Here is a 19221-nt window from a genome sequence, read left to right as displayed (position 1 = left end):
TCAATGGCTTCAGTCCAGGAGGACAGGACAGCAGATGAAGGTGTATTGGCCTGGGTATTAGTCACACCAGAAGCATCATCTAAACAGACTCTGAAACGTGGGTCTGCGAAATCGCCTTGCCAAACCCTAATTCACCAGACCTAGGGAAAGCGGTGGTTTAATTCAAGCTGCCACTGGTCTCCTGACAGTCCTCCCATGTCACTTAGCTATTACTTCATTTATTTCATAACTTATGGTCTTTACTGAATTCACTGTTGTATCCTCATAAGCAGGTTCAGTGCTTGTCCTTCACAGGCAGTTTCCTGGAGACCTTAGCTGTTAACACACCGATACTGAACCAAACATGCACCCTCTTTATAGGTGGGATTTCTCAGAGTCTTGGCTTTCTGACTACCCTTGGGATAAACCTGGTGCAATGCACTCATCCATGTTGTTCTCCAGGCTAAGGCAGAAAAACAAACAAAACGAAAGAAGTCCTTATGAGGAAACTGTTTACCACAATCTATGTAGTTGTTTTTGTAACAATTTTCACATATGAATCAATAGTGGACATTAGTCTATAAAAAGGCTACAAAAAAGAAAGATGGAAAATTAACTCCTCTAAGTGATACGTATCTTTCTGGAAAAAAAAAATCCATACCACTATATTATGTTCTTGAATAGCATCAAAAAAGAAGTAATGTACTTACCATAACGTTCCATGTGAGTTGTCCAACTCGCCTTCATTCTCTATTGATGGTTTCAGAACCTATCCTAGGTTCTGACTCGGCCATTTACACAAGCTCGATGTTTTCAACTAGCTCGTGGCTTATTCCCTATCCCATGATGATCTAGTGCCTTTCCCAGATCTTGTTTGCCTATATATATATATATATATCTATATATATATATATATATATATATATATATATATATATCTATATATATATATATATAAATATCCCAACTGTTTAGAAGACCAGAATAGGGTCAAAGTCAATCAGGTGCCAATCAGACATCTCTTGATCCACTAGAAGCCACAGGCTGGGGTTGGAGGGTGGGATGCAAGAGTAAAGGTGAGATGGACAACTCGCATGGAACATTATGGTAACTACATAACTTCTTTATGTGAAGTTGTCCTATCTCACCCTTCATTCTCTACTGATGGGACAGCATCCCTAACACCATAATCTTGGGTGACTCACTGGAGTATATTCTTCAGAACAGTGGATCCAAAGGAGGCCCTGTCCCTGGAGACCAAATCTACTTTGTAATGAGTGAGAAAGGTATAAGGCATCGCCCAAGTTGCCGATGCACAAATGGTATCTATTGGCAATTTGGCACAAAGCGCAGAAGTAGAAACTGCCATAGTAGAACGAGCCTTTATTTTGTTTGGCAGTTGTTTATTCACTGAATTATAAATGAATGAGATGCAGTCTGATAACCACCTAGATGGTGTTTTTTGCTACTGGTGCACCTTTCTTGGTATCAGAAAATGATACAAACAGTTGATCAGACTTTCTAAACTCTTTTCTGTGTAAACAGAAACGTAATTGTCTATGGACATCAAGTTGGTGTAGCATATATTCTGCCTTATTGCCATATTTAGGGAAAAACACTGGTAGGTCTATGGATTGATTTAGGTTGGACTCTGAACATACTTTTGGCAGAAAGGATGGGTTTGCACATAGTGTTACTCTGTCACTGTGGAACAATAGGGTAAGGAGGTTTGATCGAGAACGCCTGTAGTTCTGATCCCCTCCTAGCTGATGTGATAGCTACTAAAAAATAGTTTTCCATGTCAAAAACTTTAATTCTCATGATGATGCAGGTTCAAAGGGGGGGGGGATTATCCTACATAGAACAAAATTTATATTCCATGGTGGTAGTGGGGGCTTAATAGGTGGTCTCAAAAGAATAGTGCCTCTCAGAAATGCTTTATTTAGTCTGTTGGACATAATGTTTGGTCCATCATTTCCAAAGTGAAAATTTGAAATTGCTGCCATTTGAACTCATAGTAGCTGAAGGTGCCTCCTCATTAAAAAGTTTTGTCAAGAACTCCAGAATAGAAGATATATATGCTGAATAAGGGTCAATATGATTCTCTGATGCCCAAACTGACCATCTTTTCCATTTGCTAAGACATAACTTTCTTGTTGATGTCTTATGAGAAGATATCAAAATGTGTCATGCAGCGGATGAAAGATTTTGAAGCCTGGCTATGTTTGGAATTGGAGCGGCCAAGCTGTCAACTTGAGGATTTGAAGGGATAGGTGAGGAATTCCCGGAGTGAATCAGAAGATCTGGCACTGGGTCCAGAATCCAAGGTTCCTCCTGAAGATGAGGCCGCAAGAAGGGGAACCAAATTTGATGAAGCCAGTAAGGAGCTATTAGTATTAAGGTCCTTCCCAATATGCAGGCTTTCTAAAGAACTTTGGGCATCAATGGAAATGGAGGAAAAGTGTAGAGGAGACCTTGGGGCCAATCGTGCGCTAGTGCATCCCTTGGGGGTTTCCCTAGAGGGGGAATTAGGGCAAAGTAGCTGCTGCATTTTGTATTCGTGGGCGTGGCAAAGAGATTGCAGCAAGGCTGGCCCCATCTTTGGAAAATCATTTTCACTACTTCTTGCTTGAGGGACCACTTGTGGGACAACAATATTTCTCTGCTGAGTTTGTCCGCTATCATGCTGGATTTCCCTGGGATGTGCATTGCTATCAAAAAGCATTGGGAGGCCGTTCCCCGCTGCCATACTCTCAGGGTCTCTTGACAAAGGGGATAAGATTTGGTTCCTCCTTATTAGTTTATATACCATACAATGGACAGGTCTGTCTAGATTGCAATAGTTCCTAATGTGAGAGAGTCCTGGAATGCTTGCAACACTAGAAGCACCGCTCTCATCTCTAGGGCATTTATATGCAAGTGGGACTCATGATTTTGCCATGTAGCTTGGGCTGTTCTTCCCCTGATAATCCCCCCCCATCCTACCTGGGAAGCATCTGTGGTCACCGTGCCTAGTGGAATTGGGGAATAAAAGGTCGGCCTAATGTCACTTGGGCTGAGTTAAACCACCAACATAGGTATTTTCTGCAAGATTCCGATAGTATTATTTGGGGGGACATTGGGAGTTCCTGCATGGACCACTGTGTAAAAAGGAACTATTGTAGAATTCTCATGTGCATACGAGCTAGAGGAAATACATTGATTACTGCTGCCATCGTGCCTAGTACTTTCAGAGCTTCCCTTGCTTGAGTTTTTGTTTTCAACAGAGATCCAACACTTGTGCTCGAAGGACCTGTATCCTTTCTATTGGAAGCTTTACCATCATTGTAGTTGTGTCTAGATCTGCACCTATAAAGATACGTTGAGATGGCAATAAAGCAGATTTTTTGTAGTTTATAGTAATCCCTAAATGTGCAAAGAGCTGTAAGGTGGCGTCTCTTGCTTGTATTAGTAGATGCTTGGTGGTGGCAGTTAGAAGCCAGTCGTCTAGGTATGGAAACACTTGGAATCCTAAATGTCTCAGGTGAGCAGTGACCACTGCCATAAGTTTGGTGAACACTCTGGGGGCTGTAGTGAGGCCAAAAGGCAGAGCTCGAAACTGTTAATGACTGGCTCCCAACCGAAAGCGCAGATAACTCCTGGTTGGCCTGTCCATTCTTATATGGCAGTATGCATTCTGGAGGTCTATACAGCACATCCAATTGTCTTTTCCCAGGAAGGAAAGTATCGACTGTAATGTGAATGTGACCATCTGGAACGTTGTCTTTTTTACTGATTTGTTCAGTCTGCTGAGATCCAATATCAGTCTCCAGTCTCCTGTCTTCTTTGGAACCAAAAAGAATATTGAGCAAGCCACGGATCCTATCTGGTCTGTGGGGACTGAGTGGATGACTTTTTTTTTTCTAGCAACTTCTGAATTTCCATGGTTGTTTGATCCCTGTGACTGGGTGGAACATCCAGGATCTTTTTGCTTTATGGGGGTGGCATGGAAAAGGGTACTGAGTAGCCTCTGGATATGATGCTTTGCACCCACTTGTCTTTTGTTATTTTTAGTGAGGCATCTGGGTACAAAGATAAGCGACCCTTGACTGCCTCCACAGTGGGACAGGTGGGTCTCCTTTCAGGAGCACTGAAAGTGCTTACCGAAAAAGGATTCCTGGTCTCCCCAATTCTGCGGACCCCCTCTGCCATGTGGCCGGCATCTTCCATTAATACCTCCTCCTCTGCCCCTGGAGGAAGGTTCATCACGTGTGTCTTGAAAAACTCTCTGGGATTTCCGAAACCACACCTTTTCCCCATTTTGACCCTTGGGATAGGGTTTAGAAGGGGTGGAAAAGCAGACTCCGATGGCAGAGAGAGTTTTCCCTTCCTGTTCACACCTGGTAAATTGTCTCTTTGACCTTAGGCCCGAACAGAGATGAGCCATCAAAAGGGGTGTTAATAAAGAATGACTTCAAGGGTTCCACAAAATTACACAAGTGCATCCAGGTATGTCTCCTAAGGGAGATTCCTGAACCCACTGAACTACTCGCTCTATCGGTGCCATAAGAAACTATCCTTATGGATGACATCACTACAGAGTTAAGGGTGGAGAGCTGGGATGAAACCTTGTTGGCTATTCCCTCAGCTACTGAACCCTGAAGAGCATCTCCAAGCTCTTTAAGGAGCTCTCTTTGTAATCTAGTGAGGTGGGTTAGGTAGTTCAGGGACCTCAGAGTAAAGGTCACTGAAGAAAACATGGGCTTTCCATATCTGCCCATCATGCATGAATCTTTGTTTGGAGGATGAACAGAAATGGACGTTTCTGACAACTCCTTCTTGGTGGCTGCCACCACCACCACTGCATCTACCGGGACACCTTTGGTCAAAAAAGCTTTATCTTCAGGGGAAGTTATAAATTTATTTGGCCTCCTAGGGACTGGCTCCACAGTGCCTGGAGACTCCCATCCCTTTCAACAAACTAAATTCATAAGCCCATTGAAAGGCAGAGACACTCAAGTGGTGGAAGGTTGTTGGGACCCAAAAGTCTTCAGGTAAACAGACTCCTCATCAGAAGGGGTGATGGGCTTCCAGCTGCCTCTCTGTTTAAGGATCTCTAGGATGTCAGCAAAAAAGCCATCCTCAGAGGGCGACCGTGGAGACCCTTCTGATTCATCGGGGTCTGTGTCCGTGATTTGACTCCTGTGGAGAGTCCAAATGCTTCCTCTTGTATGCGCCCTTCTGGGTGACCTCTTCAGAGGGGTATTCTGGAGAGGTTTTGGAAGAGAAGGGTTCACCCACTGGGGCAGCCTGAGGCTCTGGGTCTCTACGCCTGTGTGGAATTGGTTGCGCTGAGATGGACACCGGTGCCTTATGGGGAGAAATGGCTGAACCCGAAGGTGTGGCTGCCTCTGAAGACAGTGTTCTCCTCATGGCCCCGAAAGCCCCCCTACCCATGATCTGAAGAAATCCCCAGCTCCGAAGAATCGGAAGGTCCTCGCGGAACCACAGGAGTAGGCTCTGAAGCAGAGGTATGTGCCAAACTCACATGTGCCAAGGCCCCAAGAAGCAAGATCGGATCCAAAAAAAACCTGGCTCGATTTTCCTCCTCGGACCTGATCAATGAATGTCAGCTCCTAGACCCCTCGGATGGCACCGAAGTAAATGGAGCAGTCAGAGCCGAAGATCCTGGGGCAGGTCTCAGTCCCAACAGTTCCACCACCATCGGCTCTGCGCATTCTGGCTCCAATCCAGCACCTCGGGTCGGAAGAGGAATTGAAGTAGAAGGGACAGGTCTGATTGGTTCTGAGGCCCTCTGGGTCAGTTCTAACAAAGTTTTGCCAGCACCAGTGTCCTTAATAGTGTCTGCACCACACAATCCACATCAAAATCAGAAAGGCTTCTAGAAGATCAAGGTGACAGAGCTGGGGATGCTGTATCTCTGTAATGGGGGGACCTCAATGTAGGAGATATCAAGCTCCACAGCAGGGGACCAGCTCCTAACTTGAAGAACCAATGGCTCTGATACCAGTGGAGTCGAAGTACATGGTTCCTTGGAACCAAAAGGTTTTGATAACTGTTGGAGAAGACATCCTTGGTGCTTTCTTTAATGGCTCCGACCCTTCTGAAGTGGAGGAGGATGACCTTTTTGGACTCATCATCTTGTCAGATTGTTGGGAGAAGATGACTTTTTAAGGACTTTGACCCTGTTCTAGGGCGTCTGTAAAGGAAGATTTTACCAGTCCTCTTAAAATTAACTTACTTTTTTTTCTCATGAAGTGCCCTGTAGCTAAAGGAGTGGCAAATGGCGCAAGACTCCTGTAAGTGAACTGCCCTTAGGCAGTAAACACACACTGTGTGACTATCAGTTTGGTTACACTTAGGGCACTTTTTGAAACCCGAAGGTTTGCCTTCTTTACTTTGCTTGGACATAATAACACTTGGTCTAGTCACAATATAGTCCTATTAAGCAGTAGCAGCTCTTTAAATTAAATGAGCTGGATATAACTGTGCAAACTATCCAAAGATAAACACAACAAGAATATCAGTCCTATGTATCCTATTTCTATATATATATATATATATATATATATATATATATATATATATATATATATACACACACATATATATATATATATATATACACACATATATATATATATACACACACACACACACACACACACACACACACACACAAAAACAATTGTGACTTTTACATGGAACAGACAGTATTATCACAAGCACACACTGAAAAAAGACTATCATTAAGTTATAACCTAGATAAATCCTTAAATAAGATTTAGCAACTTTCAAGGCAAGTAAAATCTACTTTGGCGAAAAAGGGATAGGGAGTATGTTGGCCCAAATACAAAGTGGCCAGAAAAAATATCAAAATTCACTAACTAGCAAGTCAAAAGCATATGCACTCTATGAAAAAACACACTGCAGACTACTAACATAAGCTAATTACTTTAAAGATAGTCAAAATGTAGAAGAAAAAAACCTACTCCACTTTTCCATTGCTAGGAGAATCACACGATCTGTTTCAGCAGCTAACGAGATGTGGGGAAGGAACTAGAGCATCATGGGATAGGGAATAAGCTATAAGCTAGTTGAAGACCTCAAGCTTGTGTAAACGGCCAAGTCGGAACCGAGGATCGGTTCCAAACCTATCAGTAGAGAAAACTTCACATCTATAGGTTACAATGGCAAGACCGACCTGAAAGTGGCATTGGCTGAAGACTTCCAAGATGGCTGTAGACTGAGTAACAGCTTATTTCTAGCTCTGCCAGTGTGAAAACAGAAACTTTGCAGAGAAGGCCAGTAGACTTGTGGTTATGGGTAAATTTCAGTAACTGGCTATTAAGTGCACTGCCTGGATGCTAGGAATAAAGAAACACAGAAGACCTGGGAAAAAATCAGCTATAAAAAGTGAGGAAGAAACACTGACTGGGGAAAGTTCTGCAGCTGTTCAGCAAAAAGCAATGCAACCTTAAGACATGACTTCCAATAACCTACAGGAAGATATAAGAAAACCGCATACAGACCTGGTTAATGAACACAACACTGATGGAGTATATCAACACAAACAAAAGGCTGGCAAAAATGGAAGCTTTAAACAGATATTCAGATGAGATGATAAAGCTGCAAAAATCAGAGGTCGAAATGAAGAAAAGGCTGGGTGAATATGAGACTGCTCAGCAAGACATGTTTCAAAAAATAACAGAATTAAACAGCTGGGTGAATATGAGACTGCTCAGCAAGACACGTTTCAAAAAATAATAGAATTAAACAACAGATCATGTAGGGAAAACCTGAGATTTTCAGCTACACCAGAGAAGCTGGAAGGAACACACTGCATTAATTTTATGAATGCACAAATAAGCAAGAGGACTGGTATTCCATAGCAGGAGTTGTTAGCTGAAAGGGCACATTGTGTGTATGCCCCAAACGTGGCTATAAGAAAGCAACCTAGACCTTTAATAATAAAGATGCAATCCTACCAGAAGTTGATTCTGACAAAACTGTGGCAGAAGGGCAAAATATTAAACGTGAGAGACAGCAGAGTATTTGTAGAAAATGATTACTCATTGTATACCAGAAAGCAAAGGAGCAAATGTATTCCACTATTCAGGGAATGTCGAGATGCAGGTGTGAGATTCAAACTGCTATACCTAGCTTTCTTCAAGGTATTCTTCAATTGAGGGACAAAATTATTTTTGATGAAGTACATGCTAAGGAGGAAATACAAACATTTATCCAACAAAAAGTAAGCTGTGAAACAGGAGATTCTGCTTCTTGTTCTTCTGGTAATGAAGACCAAAGAGGGACTGTACTTGTGAAACATTTTCAAAATGTTCAACAGAAAATGTTGGAGAGAAGGAAGGGAACATGAAAGTTGACTAGAAAAATCAAGAGTACATTGGAAATGAAGCACAGACAGGATTTCGGAGATGAACAGTAACAAAACCATTAACTTAATATGGGATTACAATGCAATAATTATATTTGTGAAATTTCACAGAACAAGAAAATCTGGAAATATTGGACTTTTTCAGAATTTGTTGGACTTGTGGGGGACTGTAAAGCTTATGCCCTACTTCATATCATTAATGTTCGGAAAAGTGCTCTGGGCTGGGGAAGAGGAGGGAGAAAGTTAACTGTAAGTAAAGATTTTTTTCTTAAATACTACTAATTTTGCAGCATGTGGTTCTCTTTACATGCCATAAAAAGTATTTTCAGTTATTTTAAGTGTCATGGGAATTGTAAACAGGTGCTGCTGTTCTTTTCTTTCTCCCTTCTCTCTCTCTTCTTGTTCAATTTTAAGAAATACAGGCGCTGCACTGTATAAAAACATTGTTAAAAAGCATGATAAAATTAAAATGAATGTGCTTTTTCTCATTCTTCCATGGAGGAATGACAAAGATCTTACATTGATTTAGTAACAAGTTTTAAGAAAGAGTAAGCAAATGAAAAAAGAACATTGAATATTATGAGGCTTTTTTCTAGCAAATACATGCATGCTCAATAACAATTCGGCAGCTGGTCTTCATTTTTCCATGGAAACAATCTGATAAAAGACAAACTGGCTACCTGGTTCTCATGTCTCCATGGAAATAATCTAATAAAGAGAAATTGGCTACAGCATGGTAGAGTGTGATTGGCTGAGGGGGAATAAAAAGAAAGTGGATAGGAGATAATGTTCTCTTAAAACATTCAGGGGTTTTCCCAGCTGGAAGATCTATAAAGATAAGACAAAGCCTATTGCATTTAGTAGAAGCACTGGCTGCATCATGCATCTTAGCATAGATAACCTTTCTTTTACGTTAACTCAAGTCAGTAAGTGTGGCTATCAGTTTGGGACTTTTGTTCCTATAAGGAGGGTAAAACTTCAATATTTGAAGGGGTTCATAGTTTTGTGCATTAGTATTAAGTTAATAGGTTTTTATGGGTATTGGGGGTGTGTTTGTTTTTTTTTTTTTTTTTTGCTTGACAGCTTTCAATAAAACAAAAAGTTTTACAAGATGTGACATAGGCTCAAATGGATATGATAAAAAACAACTGTATAAAAGTTCAACCTGGCAAGGAGTGTATGCATGTAATACAAAAGCTGGAACTAGACATTTAACAAAAAAGGTGTTGTACATAAAAGGTGGGAATACCAACTTTTTAATACAATGATGTTTTCTGTAATTTTTTTAAATGTAAATGTCCTCATAGACAAAATGCAAAAAAAAAAAAAAAAAAAAAAAAAGAGTAGTGAACTATATAAAAGAATGCAGAGTGCAAATATCCTAGGTTACAGGAGACACACTTTGAAAAAACTGAACATGTGAATTTGATAAAGAAAGCTTATCAGGATGGTTAGTCAGTGGAATACCTGGGACAAAAGAAAAGATGAGTACTTATATTAATTGCAAGAGGAGCTGAAATAGGGATAGAAGACAAAAAAAAGAATAAAAAAATAAAATAAAAAAAAGATTAAAAAAAGATAATGGCAGATTCGTACTACTAAGGAGCTACTGACTAAAACTGCTATAATGGAGCTTAAGAAAATTCTGGGAGAAATAACTAGTTTTCAGCAAGGAATATTATAGATATGGACTGGAATTTGATTTGCAGAGTGAATATGTGTTTGGGGGCACAGAAGGGGGAATAGAAGAAAGGAAGGTAGATTTTTGAAGAAATTTATGAAAATATTTAGCATGGAAGATGTGAATTCAGTAATAGGAGTTCAAATTGAATTTACATATTACTCCCCAAGATACATCTGGGTTAGGCTAGACAGAATTTACATTTCACAGGAACATGTGCATTTAATCGAAGGTCTTAATACTCACCCAATAAACAGTTCAGATCACGTGCTAAAAATATCTGAAATATAAACACAAGGTAATGAAATAAAAATGAGACATTGGTGCCTTTCCACCTATCTGTTGAAAAGAGAGGAATTTAAAGAATGGATACTGGATATGATTCAGGAGCTGTTAGAGAAGATAGAAATTTCTTCTGAAAATATAGCTACAGAGTAGGATAAAATTAAGTGGAGTTTAAAAATAGGGTGGAAATAAAAGAAAGGGAGCTATGGTTAAGAAGTAACAAGAATTATTTTGTGGGACTGACAAATGTTGAAGTATTGCAGAATGGGGGAATCTCAGAACAAGAGGAGGATTAAGTGCAGCATGTCACACAGAAAATAAAGGATTACCTCGATAATATGCACAAGTTTAGAAAGGCTGCTATTATGCAACTTTTTGATAACACTAAGCACAAAAATTTTTAGCTCAATGACTCGGGCAATAGAAAGTAGAAAGGGCTGTAACCAAATTTGGGTAACAAGACATCCTGTAGAGGTATTAGAAATATTTTGTAAATTCTATGAAAGTCTCTATAAAATAGAGAAATATGAAAATCAAGAAAAAATGGAAATGTTTATGGAAGAATAAAGTATGCCAAGGTTAGAAGTAGATGAGGCTCAATTACTAATGGTTTGGATAGGAAAAGATGAGATAAAACTTGTGATGTCTAACCAATCTACAGGAAAGTCCCCAGGAATAGATGGTATTCCTGCGGAAGTTTGAAAGTAGGAGGAAAAAACTGATAAAGATCTGGAAGGTTTTGTTTAACAGTATCTTAAGAGGAGAAGTACCAAAGTCATGGAAGAAAGCAATGATAGTTGCAATACCTAAAGAGGGTAAAGATTCATCAGATCCAGCATATGATCCAGAGGGAAGCAAAATGTAAGAAAATACCATTGTTGGTGGTGGGTAAGGATGCAGAGAAACCATTTGACAAAGTAAGCTGGGACTTTACAGGCAATGGAAGCATTTGCATTTCCTGAAAAAATTATAAGGTTGACTAGGAGGATATATGAGGGTTTGGAGGTGAAAATTTAAGTGTGTGGGGCCCTCTCTGATAACTTCTTCTTGAGTAAGGGAACCAGGCGGGGTGTCTTCTTTCCCTTTATTATTTGCATTATGTTTAGAACCATTGGCAAAGAAAATAAGGGACTCAGAAATTCACGGATATAATTAGTATTATACTCAAGAAAAGCTGGCTTTATTTGCAAATGATAGTATTTTATACCTGACAAAAGCAGAAAGAGACATTGCAGTGTTGTGGAACATTTCGAGACAGTTTCAGATCTTTTCAGGATACAAAATTAATGAAGCTAAAAGAAAGGGAATAGCAGTAAATTATGTACCCACAAACAAATTGGTTCAGGAATATCCTTATTTATGGAGACATGATAAAATGAAGTGTTTAGGAATATGGGCTAAAAGTGATTCTAGTGTGGCAGCTAAGGATGTGTGAGAATAGACTAAACAAAAGATAATACAAAATCTGTGAAAATGGAAGATTTGATGTAGGGATATGGATAATAAGATGCAAGCAGTTAAAATGTTTTTAGTCCCTTCAGTCTTGTGCACAGCTCACTCGTATTTTTATCAACCAGAGGAGAACTTGTGGTTAGCAATTAATAAAGAGCTGAAGGACTATCTGTGAGGGGAAGACAGCAAGAGTCAAGTGGGATAAGCTACTTCTTCCAGTAGAACAGGCAGATTGGATTTACCCAATTTGAAGGGGTATTTCAGAGCTACACAGCTAAGACTCCTATACAGAGCACATGTAGGAAACTAAAGTTCAAAGTGGAAAGGGATGATGATGAAACGAGGGGGGGGGCAGCTCAAGAAACTAGGAGAGACTGGGATTGTGGATGTAGGCCTTTAAAGACAGATATCCTGGAATTTACTGGAGAAAACTGGCAAAGGAACCAAGGTATTGGGAGCAAATAACTAGAGAGGGAAAGATGATAGAATGGGAAGATGTAGATAATTTATTTGGAGTGCAGGTTAGAGATTACCTACCCTATTAGGGATTGACATCAGAGTATAGGCAAAGAGAAAATGGGGGTGTCCTAAATGAAAGACCATCACTGGTAGAGTTTTTAGTAGAATATAGAACAAAAGCTGCCACTAAAAAAGGAACAATTAGTAGAGCATATACAATATTGCAAAATAACTATAAGAATCAATCACAGGAGGTTAGAAAGGATTGGAAAGGGAGACTGATAAGCAATTCACAAAGAAACAATGAGAGGATATATGTATGTCTCCCAATTATGCAACAAAATCTAGAAGATTTAGGATTTTTGCCTAAAAATGTTTGCATAGATATTTCTATACCCCAAGTAGACTTCAGAGAATTTTTCTTCAGGCAGACAGCAAATGTTGGAGGTGTGATGGGGAAGAAAGAAGTAATTGGGGAACATATTTTCTGGAAATGCGATAAATTGGAGGACTTTAATAATTCCCTGCGGGGTGCACTGTCAGAGATGCTGTTTGGGCAGATTGGTATGACAAGGGAGATGATTTTTCTGAGCTATGATACAGAATCAGAATTTCCTAGGCATGGTAAGGCCTTGCTGTGTGTAATAACGGTTGATGCTAAAAAAACAATTAATAGAAAATGGAAATCAAAATATAAACCAACTACACTAGAAGTAGTGAATATAGTAACAGAGATAAAACAACTGGAATTGAGATCTTTAAAAAAGGGTAGTAGAAAACTACATAGGAAAAAAATGGGAATCGTGGGAACAATACATACAAGAAAGGAATGAGATTTAAAAGGTGGCAGGAATTAAATGAGGTAGATTGTAAGTCATACATAATGTTTGCAACTGGGAGTGTGTCAGTATGCGTGTGATGTAAAATGCTTGGAACTAGGATTGTGTCAGTGTGGCTTGTTTTCATTTGTATAAATGTATGATTGCCTATGTAGTAAGTGATGTTTTAATAAAGATGCATCTTGCTTAAAAAAAGGCAGGAATTGAATAATTCAACTAATGTTGCTTAGGTTATAGGACATATAGCAATATATGTGAAGTAAAATGTTTCTGTTAATTACAGTGTGACTACTTTTATATGAATGTAAATTTGCCTAAGTCACAAGTGATAATTCAATAAAGTTGTTTGGAAAAAAAATGGCATTGGCTGACACCTCTATTTTACTACTGACATCTGAGTGGCAGGGCATGAGCCAAAGCCACCGGAGAATTACATCTGTGGAATTCAGTCAGGCTACCTGCTGCAGGCAAGATATTCCTTAGATGAGGACTACAAAAGTGACCATAATAAGTTATGAACCAAATGAAGTAACAGAAAATGGAATATGGTTATAACCAAGTGCATTATTAAAAGCATGAATAACTGATTTCCTGAGCAAGTTAAAAGCACTTTCATAAAGCTTAACTAAATGTAGTTATGTTTTCACGCAATTAATTCAATGCTGAAAATTCAACAAGTTTTCACACAGAAATTTACTAATGTCCATAATGTATTAATTAATTTAACTAAGGCAGAAATACTCATTCAGATTTTGCAATGGTCATCTTCAAGTTCTCTAAGGAATCACTGGTTGGAGCATTGAGAGATTTTCAGTGGTATTCTCAACTGATCAAAGTAAGGGTTTGCTGGTTTCTGATTATCAACTGTTTGCTGGTTACACAGGTGAATCTAATACAATCTCACTGAGTATGACACAGTGCAATGACTACAAGTCACAGAGAGGTAAAGCCTTGACTGTGATTAAGCCAATTTAGGTTATAAAGAAAATGGCTGGGAAAGATAGGAGCCAGTGGCAATCATTAGCTGACTCAATTCTGGGAGGTGGGGTTGGTCCTGTCTGTTACTATCTTGGAATTTGTTGAACAGGTGTGAGAGTGTACATACTGTGGTACGGGTCTGAGAGGCACACTTAGCTCTGAACTGCAGAATGTCCACACATTTTAACGTGTGACAGCATGCGTGTGGAAGTATGTACATAAACAGTGGCATAAAAGGCATAAGCAGGCCTTCTCTATGGTGGGTCTGCATGTTGTCCACAAGAGAGAGTAGAGTTGCACTTGGATGTCAGCACATTATGAATGGCTTTCAATGCATTACACAATAAACGAGGTCAGTCAGTACATTGAAACAGGCCAGGTCAGTGGATGTAGAGAAAGAAAAGGATACAAAATAAAAAAGCCAATTCTAAGTGATAAATACATTTTGCTCTTATCTTTGATAACATAGGATGTATGCTGTTGATACATGTAGAAGGATTTTTAATTAATCACTGTGTTTTAACAACTGTGGAACATAACTGAAAACACTGAAGAAATTACCATTTCTAGTATAACTTACTATGCATTTACTTTTGAACCACCCCCATAATTTAGTTCGTTAATGCAACTCTTTTATAAGTGAACACACAAGCAAGTAAGCCAGCTACAGGAAAGAGAGGAAAAGTCTCCATTATAGCAACAACAGAACAGGATCAACTAGCAACCTGGACACTTCAGAAGCCAGTTACTGAAGGTATGAATGACCAGACAATGTCTTTTTATCCATTTTGGAACAGGGAGAGTAAAGACAATGGCTCTAGTAACAATTAGCAAAGGGCAGATGAATGACAAAAAAAGCACAGAGATCACAGCATTTACTTAGCTTCTCAAGTCGAGCTGTTACTCTGTAGCTGGAAATGATATACACATGGTAGCATGGTAATATCCTCAGAGTAGCACTGCAGGCCTTGAATCAGCAGTACATGTCAGCTTTGAGAATGAGGGACGTACGGCAAACAAAGAAAAAAAAATCCCATAATGAATAGTAATGGATAACACTACACTACCACAAACATTTGTAGCTCCTCAGAATGAGAAAAATTAAGTCCTGACCACTAAGTAGGCAGCACCATCTAATCTCTATGTTGTAGAGGGACAGAGACCTGATTGCAACTCAGGCAGCCAGGTTCTATTAGGACCCCACATTATAACAGCCAGACAGGGTGAGAGGGGAATGAGAAGGTGGGACGTGTGCTTCACTTTCATTATAGCATGCAGAGGCAAGAAACACATAAACCACTGCAAGTCATCCCAGTGAGCATGTTCCAGGCAGGTAGAGTGGGAGGTAAAATCAACATAAAACCTCACTCCTTCATACAACTAAAGGCCCTGCTCCCTTTTTGCCCGATCCTTGATCTTAAAGGACTAACAAGCAGTAGGGCTGTCACCAAGGGGTAAAGAATGGATCAATAGGGTAGTCAAGAAGGATGTGATCAACAGTGACAACCAAAAAAAAAAATAATAATAAAAACAACTGAGCAGGCAGCACCAATCTGGGGGAAGTGAAGCTAGATGACTGTTGGAACAAAGGTGTCATCATTGCAAAGGTTGATGGTGACATGGTCACAGCACCCTTTGGGGACTAAAGATAATGTTGAGGGAAAAAAAAAAACAGCACACCAGCAAACAAAATATTTGTATAAAGCAGACACACAGGAAACTCAAAAAAACCCGCCAGGATGGGTCTGACAGGCAATTCATAGTAATAAATGCATATGTTCTGAGTGATCACATCAAAACATTTCAAGTTACTGACTTGTCAGAAATAATTTTTACAATGGGATTGGCAAGACAAAAAATCAGAATGTCACTTAATTTAAAAAGCATCTTCCATTACCTTGCACAAAATCAAATCTTGTTGGCTTGAAACAGATTTAATCCATAATGAAAGATTTTTTTTTTTTTTTTTTTTTGCTTCCCAAAGCTGACCATCAGCTGCCCTTGGTGACCTTCTCCACATTCACTGGATATATCAAACATGACTTGCCTCCTGCTAGAATAACTCTGACCTTAATCTGGGCTGCTCAGAGATTTACACACATTGGGTAGTGTCATACTGCTGCTCGGAAATGGACCTAATTTCCTCCCTTTGTGTGCACCAGTATGCATCTAGGGATAAATATGGAATGGCTGTGTATAATGATCCACCTCCATGCCAACTCAACTAATGCCCTGCCTCCCCAAAGACAGCACCTACCTCATGCATGTCCCAAAACATCACAAGTGAAACACCACAATATGCACACAAGAGCACTTCTCCAACCCATCCTCCCCTACCAGTACATCAGACGCTCAGGCCAATAATCAAACCCAGGTCACCTGGGCTGTATTCTTCTATGCCAAAGGACTGGCTTGTTCCTCAATGTAACATTTGTTGAGTGCTAGATCGCTGATCCTGATTAAACTCTTATTTCTTCAGACATACAATCATTTGTAGCTCTCCTACTGGCACAGTCTAAAGTAAAGCATTGTTTCCAGATGTCCTTGTTATTATTAAAGATAGAGTCATGGAGAGTGTGAAATAACACCCCCCCCAACCATTAGCCAGTTGATGTTTTTAGTTTTGACGTGCTTTGTTCACTTATTTTTAAATTAACTTTTAACTGGCATTTGCTTCCAGGAAGAAAGGCAGCAGCATCCTATACTGAATAAACCAGGAAAAATCCAAGTATAAAGAACTAGCTTCTTTTCTGAATACTGATAAAGGGTACATATGACACACGGTTTCACCTGTAATAAACTATAGCCATGGGGCTCTAAGGCCAACTCAGAAACAGTATGACATTATGCAGTAAAGCAAAACAGCAATTAATGAACAGAAAGTAAATAAGGAAAGAAACAGTAGCATCACGATATTAATGCTCAACATAAATATAAATTCCAATATTAATTTTATAGTGGGTTCTTAAAGTGAATAGTTTTATTTCAGATTGAGGTGTTCAAGCAATATGCTGGAGAGATGACAATGATATACCTAATGGCCAAAAACAAAAAGGCATTCAATATTTTGAAAAAAAAAACATTAATTTAAAGAACAGTAAAAAACTCTATTCTGCTTACCAAGGTTGTCCCTTTGTGCACTGGCTTCAAGGTGGGGGTCAAAGTTATAATTTGGGATTAGCTTGAGTCTCATACGGGAGAAGTTTTCAACACTGGACAATTTCCAATGCATCGGAGTATGGTACCTAAAACAAAGTAAGATTCAAGTAGGCTGAAACAAACCAAGACTGCCCAAAAATCAAAGTTAATACAAAATGAGTTACACAAACAGCATTATTATTATTGCCACTACAATTATGCTTTGCAAAACGTATTGCCTTAATGGGGAGGGCCCATTTACAGAAGGGACTGGAAGAAATGCTCAAGAAAAAAAAGAAAACATACATATAACACCAGAATTGCATGCAATATCATGTAGTTTATACCTAACGGTACATATAAGAACATTACACAAAAGTTTAGATGATTAAATGTCTTATATATATATATATATATATATATATATATATACACACACACACACACACACACACACACATCTATATATATATATATATATATATATATATATATATATATATATATATACATATATATATATGTACATATATATATACACACATATATATATATATATATATACATATTACAAACAAAAAAAATACCCATATGTTAAATAAATAAGTAAAAGTACCAAACTCCAAGCGTCAGCAGAAAAGCAGGTATAATAAGGAAGCTGGCCAGTTAAAAACATACATTTATTGGAACGACAGATAGTAAGGTAAGCGCTTTCACAAATAAAATTGCTTCCTCAGACCTCACAAACACAAGTACATCACTTCCTTTTAAACATCACAAAATTCAAATTAACCAATTGAGTCATATTACATAATTTAAAGACATATTAAGCATATCCAGATGAAGTGTATACTGCATGTTCAAATACATACTAAAATGATGCTAAAATATATTGAGTATGAAAAGGCTCAACACAGCCTAATGTTTCCTCAGGCTCCTGCCCCTCAGTCTTGCCGTGATGGCTATGTGATCATTCAATCCTTTCCCTAAATCTGCTTTCAACTTAATAATCCATCTCAACTCCTTATTTTTGGTTCTATTAGAGATGTCACCTAACCTATCACCTTCTGAAACCAGTTCCAATACATCATATTTAAACTGATGTACTTCACCCATTGTCAAAGTATGTTTTGCTATAGCACTATAGGTATGCTCCCTCTTGTAACAATAAAGATGGTCTCTGATGCATTCATGTAACTCCTGTTGGTTTTTCCAACATAAAATGATAAACAGCATATACATCTAGCCAAATATACAAGATTCCTGCTGTTACAATCAGCTCCTGTAAAAAAAATAAAAGTTTTCCCTGTATCTGGATGCTGAAACTCATTACCCTCAAAAATGTGTTCACAGAAATTATAATGTCCACACTTAACTGTACTCTGTATTGTTGGCATATTGGGACCTCAATTCAAAGTACGATAACATAACCTACGTTTAAGATTCCTCATGTTCTTATACTGTACACGTGGGTGTTTGCTCACTACTCGAGCAATCTGGGCATCAGTCTGAAGCATTTGCCAGTTCTTCCTTAAGATATTCATTATTGCCTCATTGGGTCTTGTATATGCAAAAATAAATGGAACTTGATTATTCATCATAGTGGAAGCTTTATCATACCAAGTGGGTTTTGAGAAGTATGGTCTGGCTCTAGTAGTCCGCATGGCTGTTACATCCATGCTTATCTTATGGATCTCATCTATCCCATACGCTCTCCTGGTGAAGTCATTCTTCAGCCTATCAATCTCTGAGTGCCAGTTGTCATCCCTATCAGTCAGCCTGGACAAGCATATCGCCTGCCCCTTTATGATATTATCAAATATGTGGCTAGGGAGCATACTGGCCCTATGTAAGTAAGAAGGCTGATAGCACTCTTTGGTATATCTGTCAGTGTGTATGCACCCATCATCAGCAATACAAATAGTATATCCAAAAATTTAATTTTATGAGGTGAATATTTCCCAGCGAATCTCATAAATTCATTGCCGGAATTCATGTCATTAACAAAATTT

At 38.9% G+C, this 19221-nt stretch overlaps 1 protein-coding gene across 1 annotated transcript in view; it reads right to left on the bottom strand.

Annotated features, from left to right (window-relative positions):
* The window catches only part of NBEAL1 (neurobeachin like 1), a 2263075-nt gene that overhangs the window by 874012 nt on the left and 1369842 nt on the right, over nt 1-19221 (bottom strand). The window contains exon 37 of the mRNA XM_044075407.1: nt 17192-17316. Coding sequence (XP_043931342.1) covers nt 17192-17316 — 125 coding nt within the window. The remainder of the gene's footprint in view (nt 1-17191; nt 17317-19221) is intronic.

This window comes from Protopterus annectens, chromosome 6.part1 (assembly GCF_019279795.1).
Source record: "Protopterus annectens isolate FY-2018-M chromosome 6.part1, PAN1.0, whole genome shotgun sequence".
Taxonomy (NCBI): Eukaryota; Metazoa; Chordata; order Ceratodontiformes; family Protopteridae; genus Protopterus; species Protopterus annectens.
Note: the sequence above shows the minus strand (reverse complement) of the source record. Positions and strands in the feature narration are given on the sequence as shown.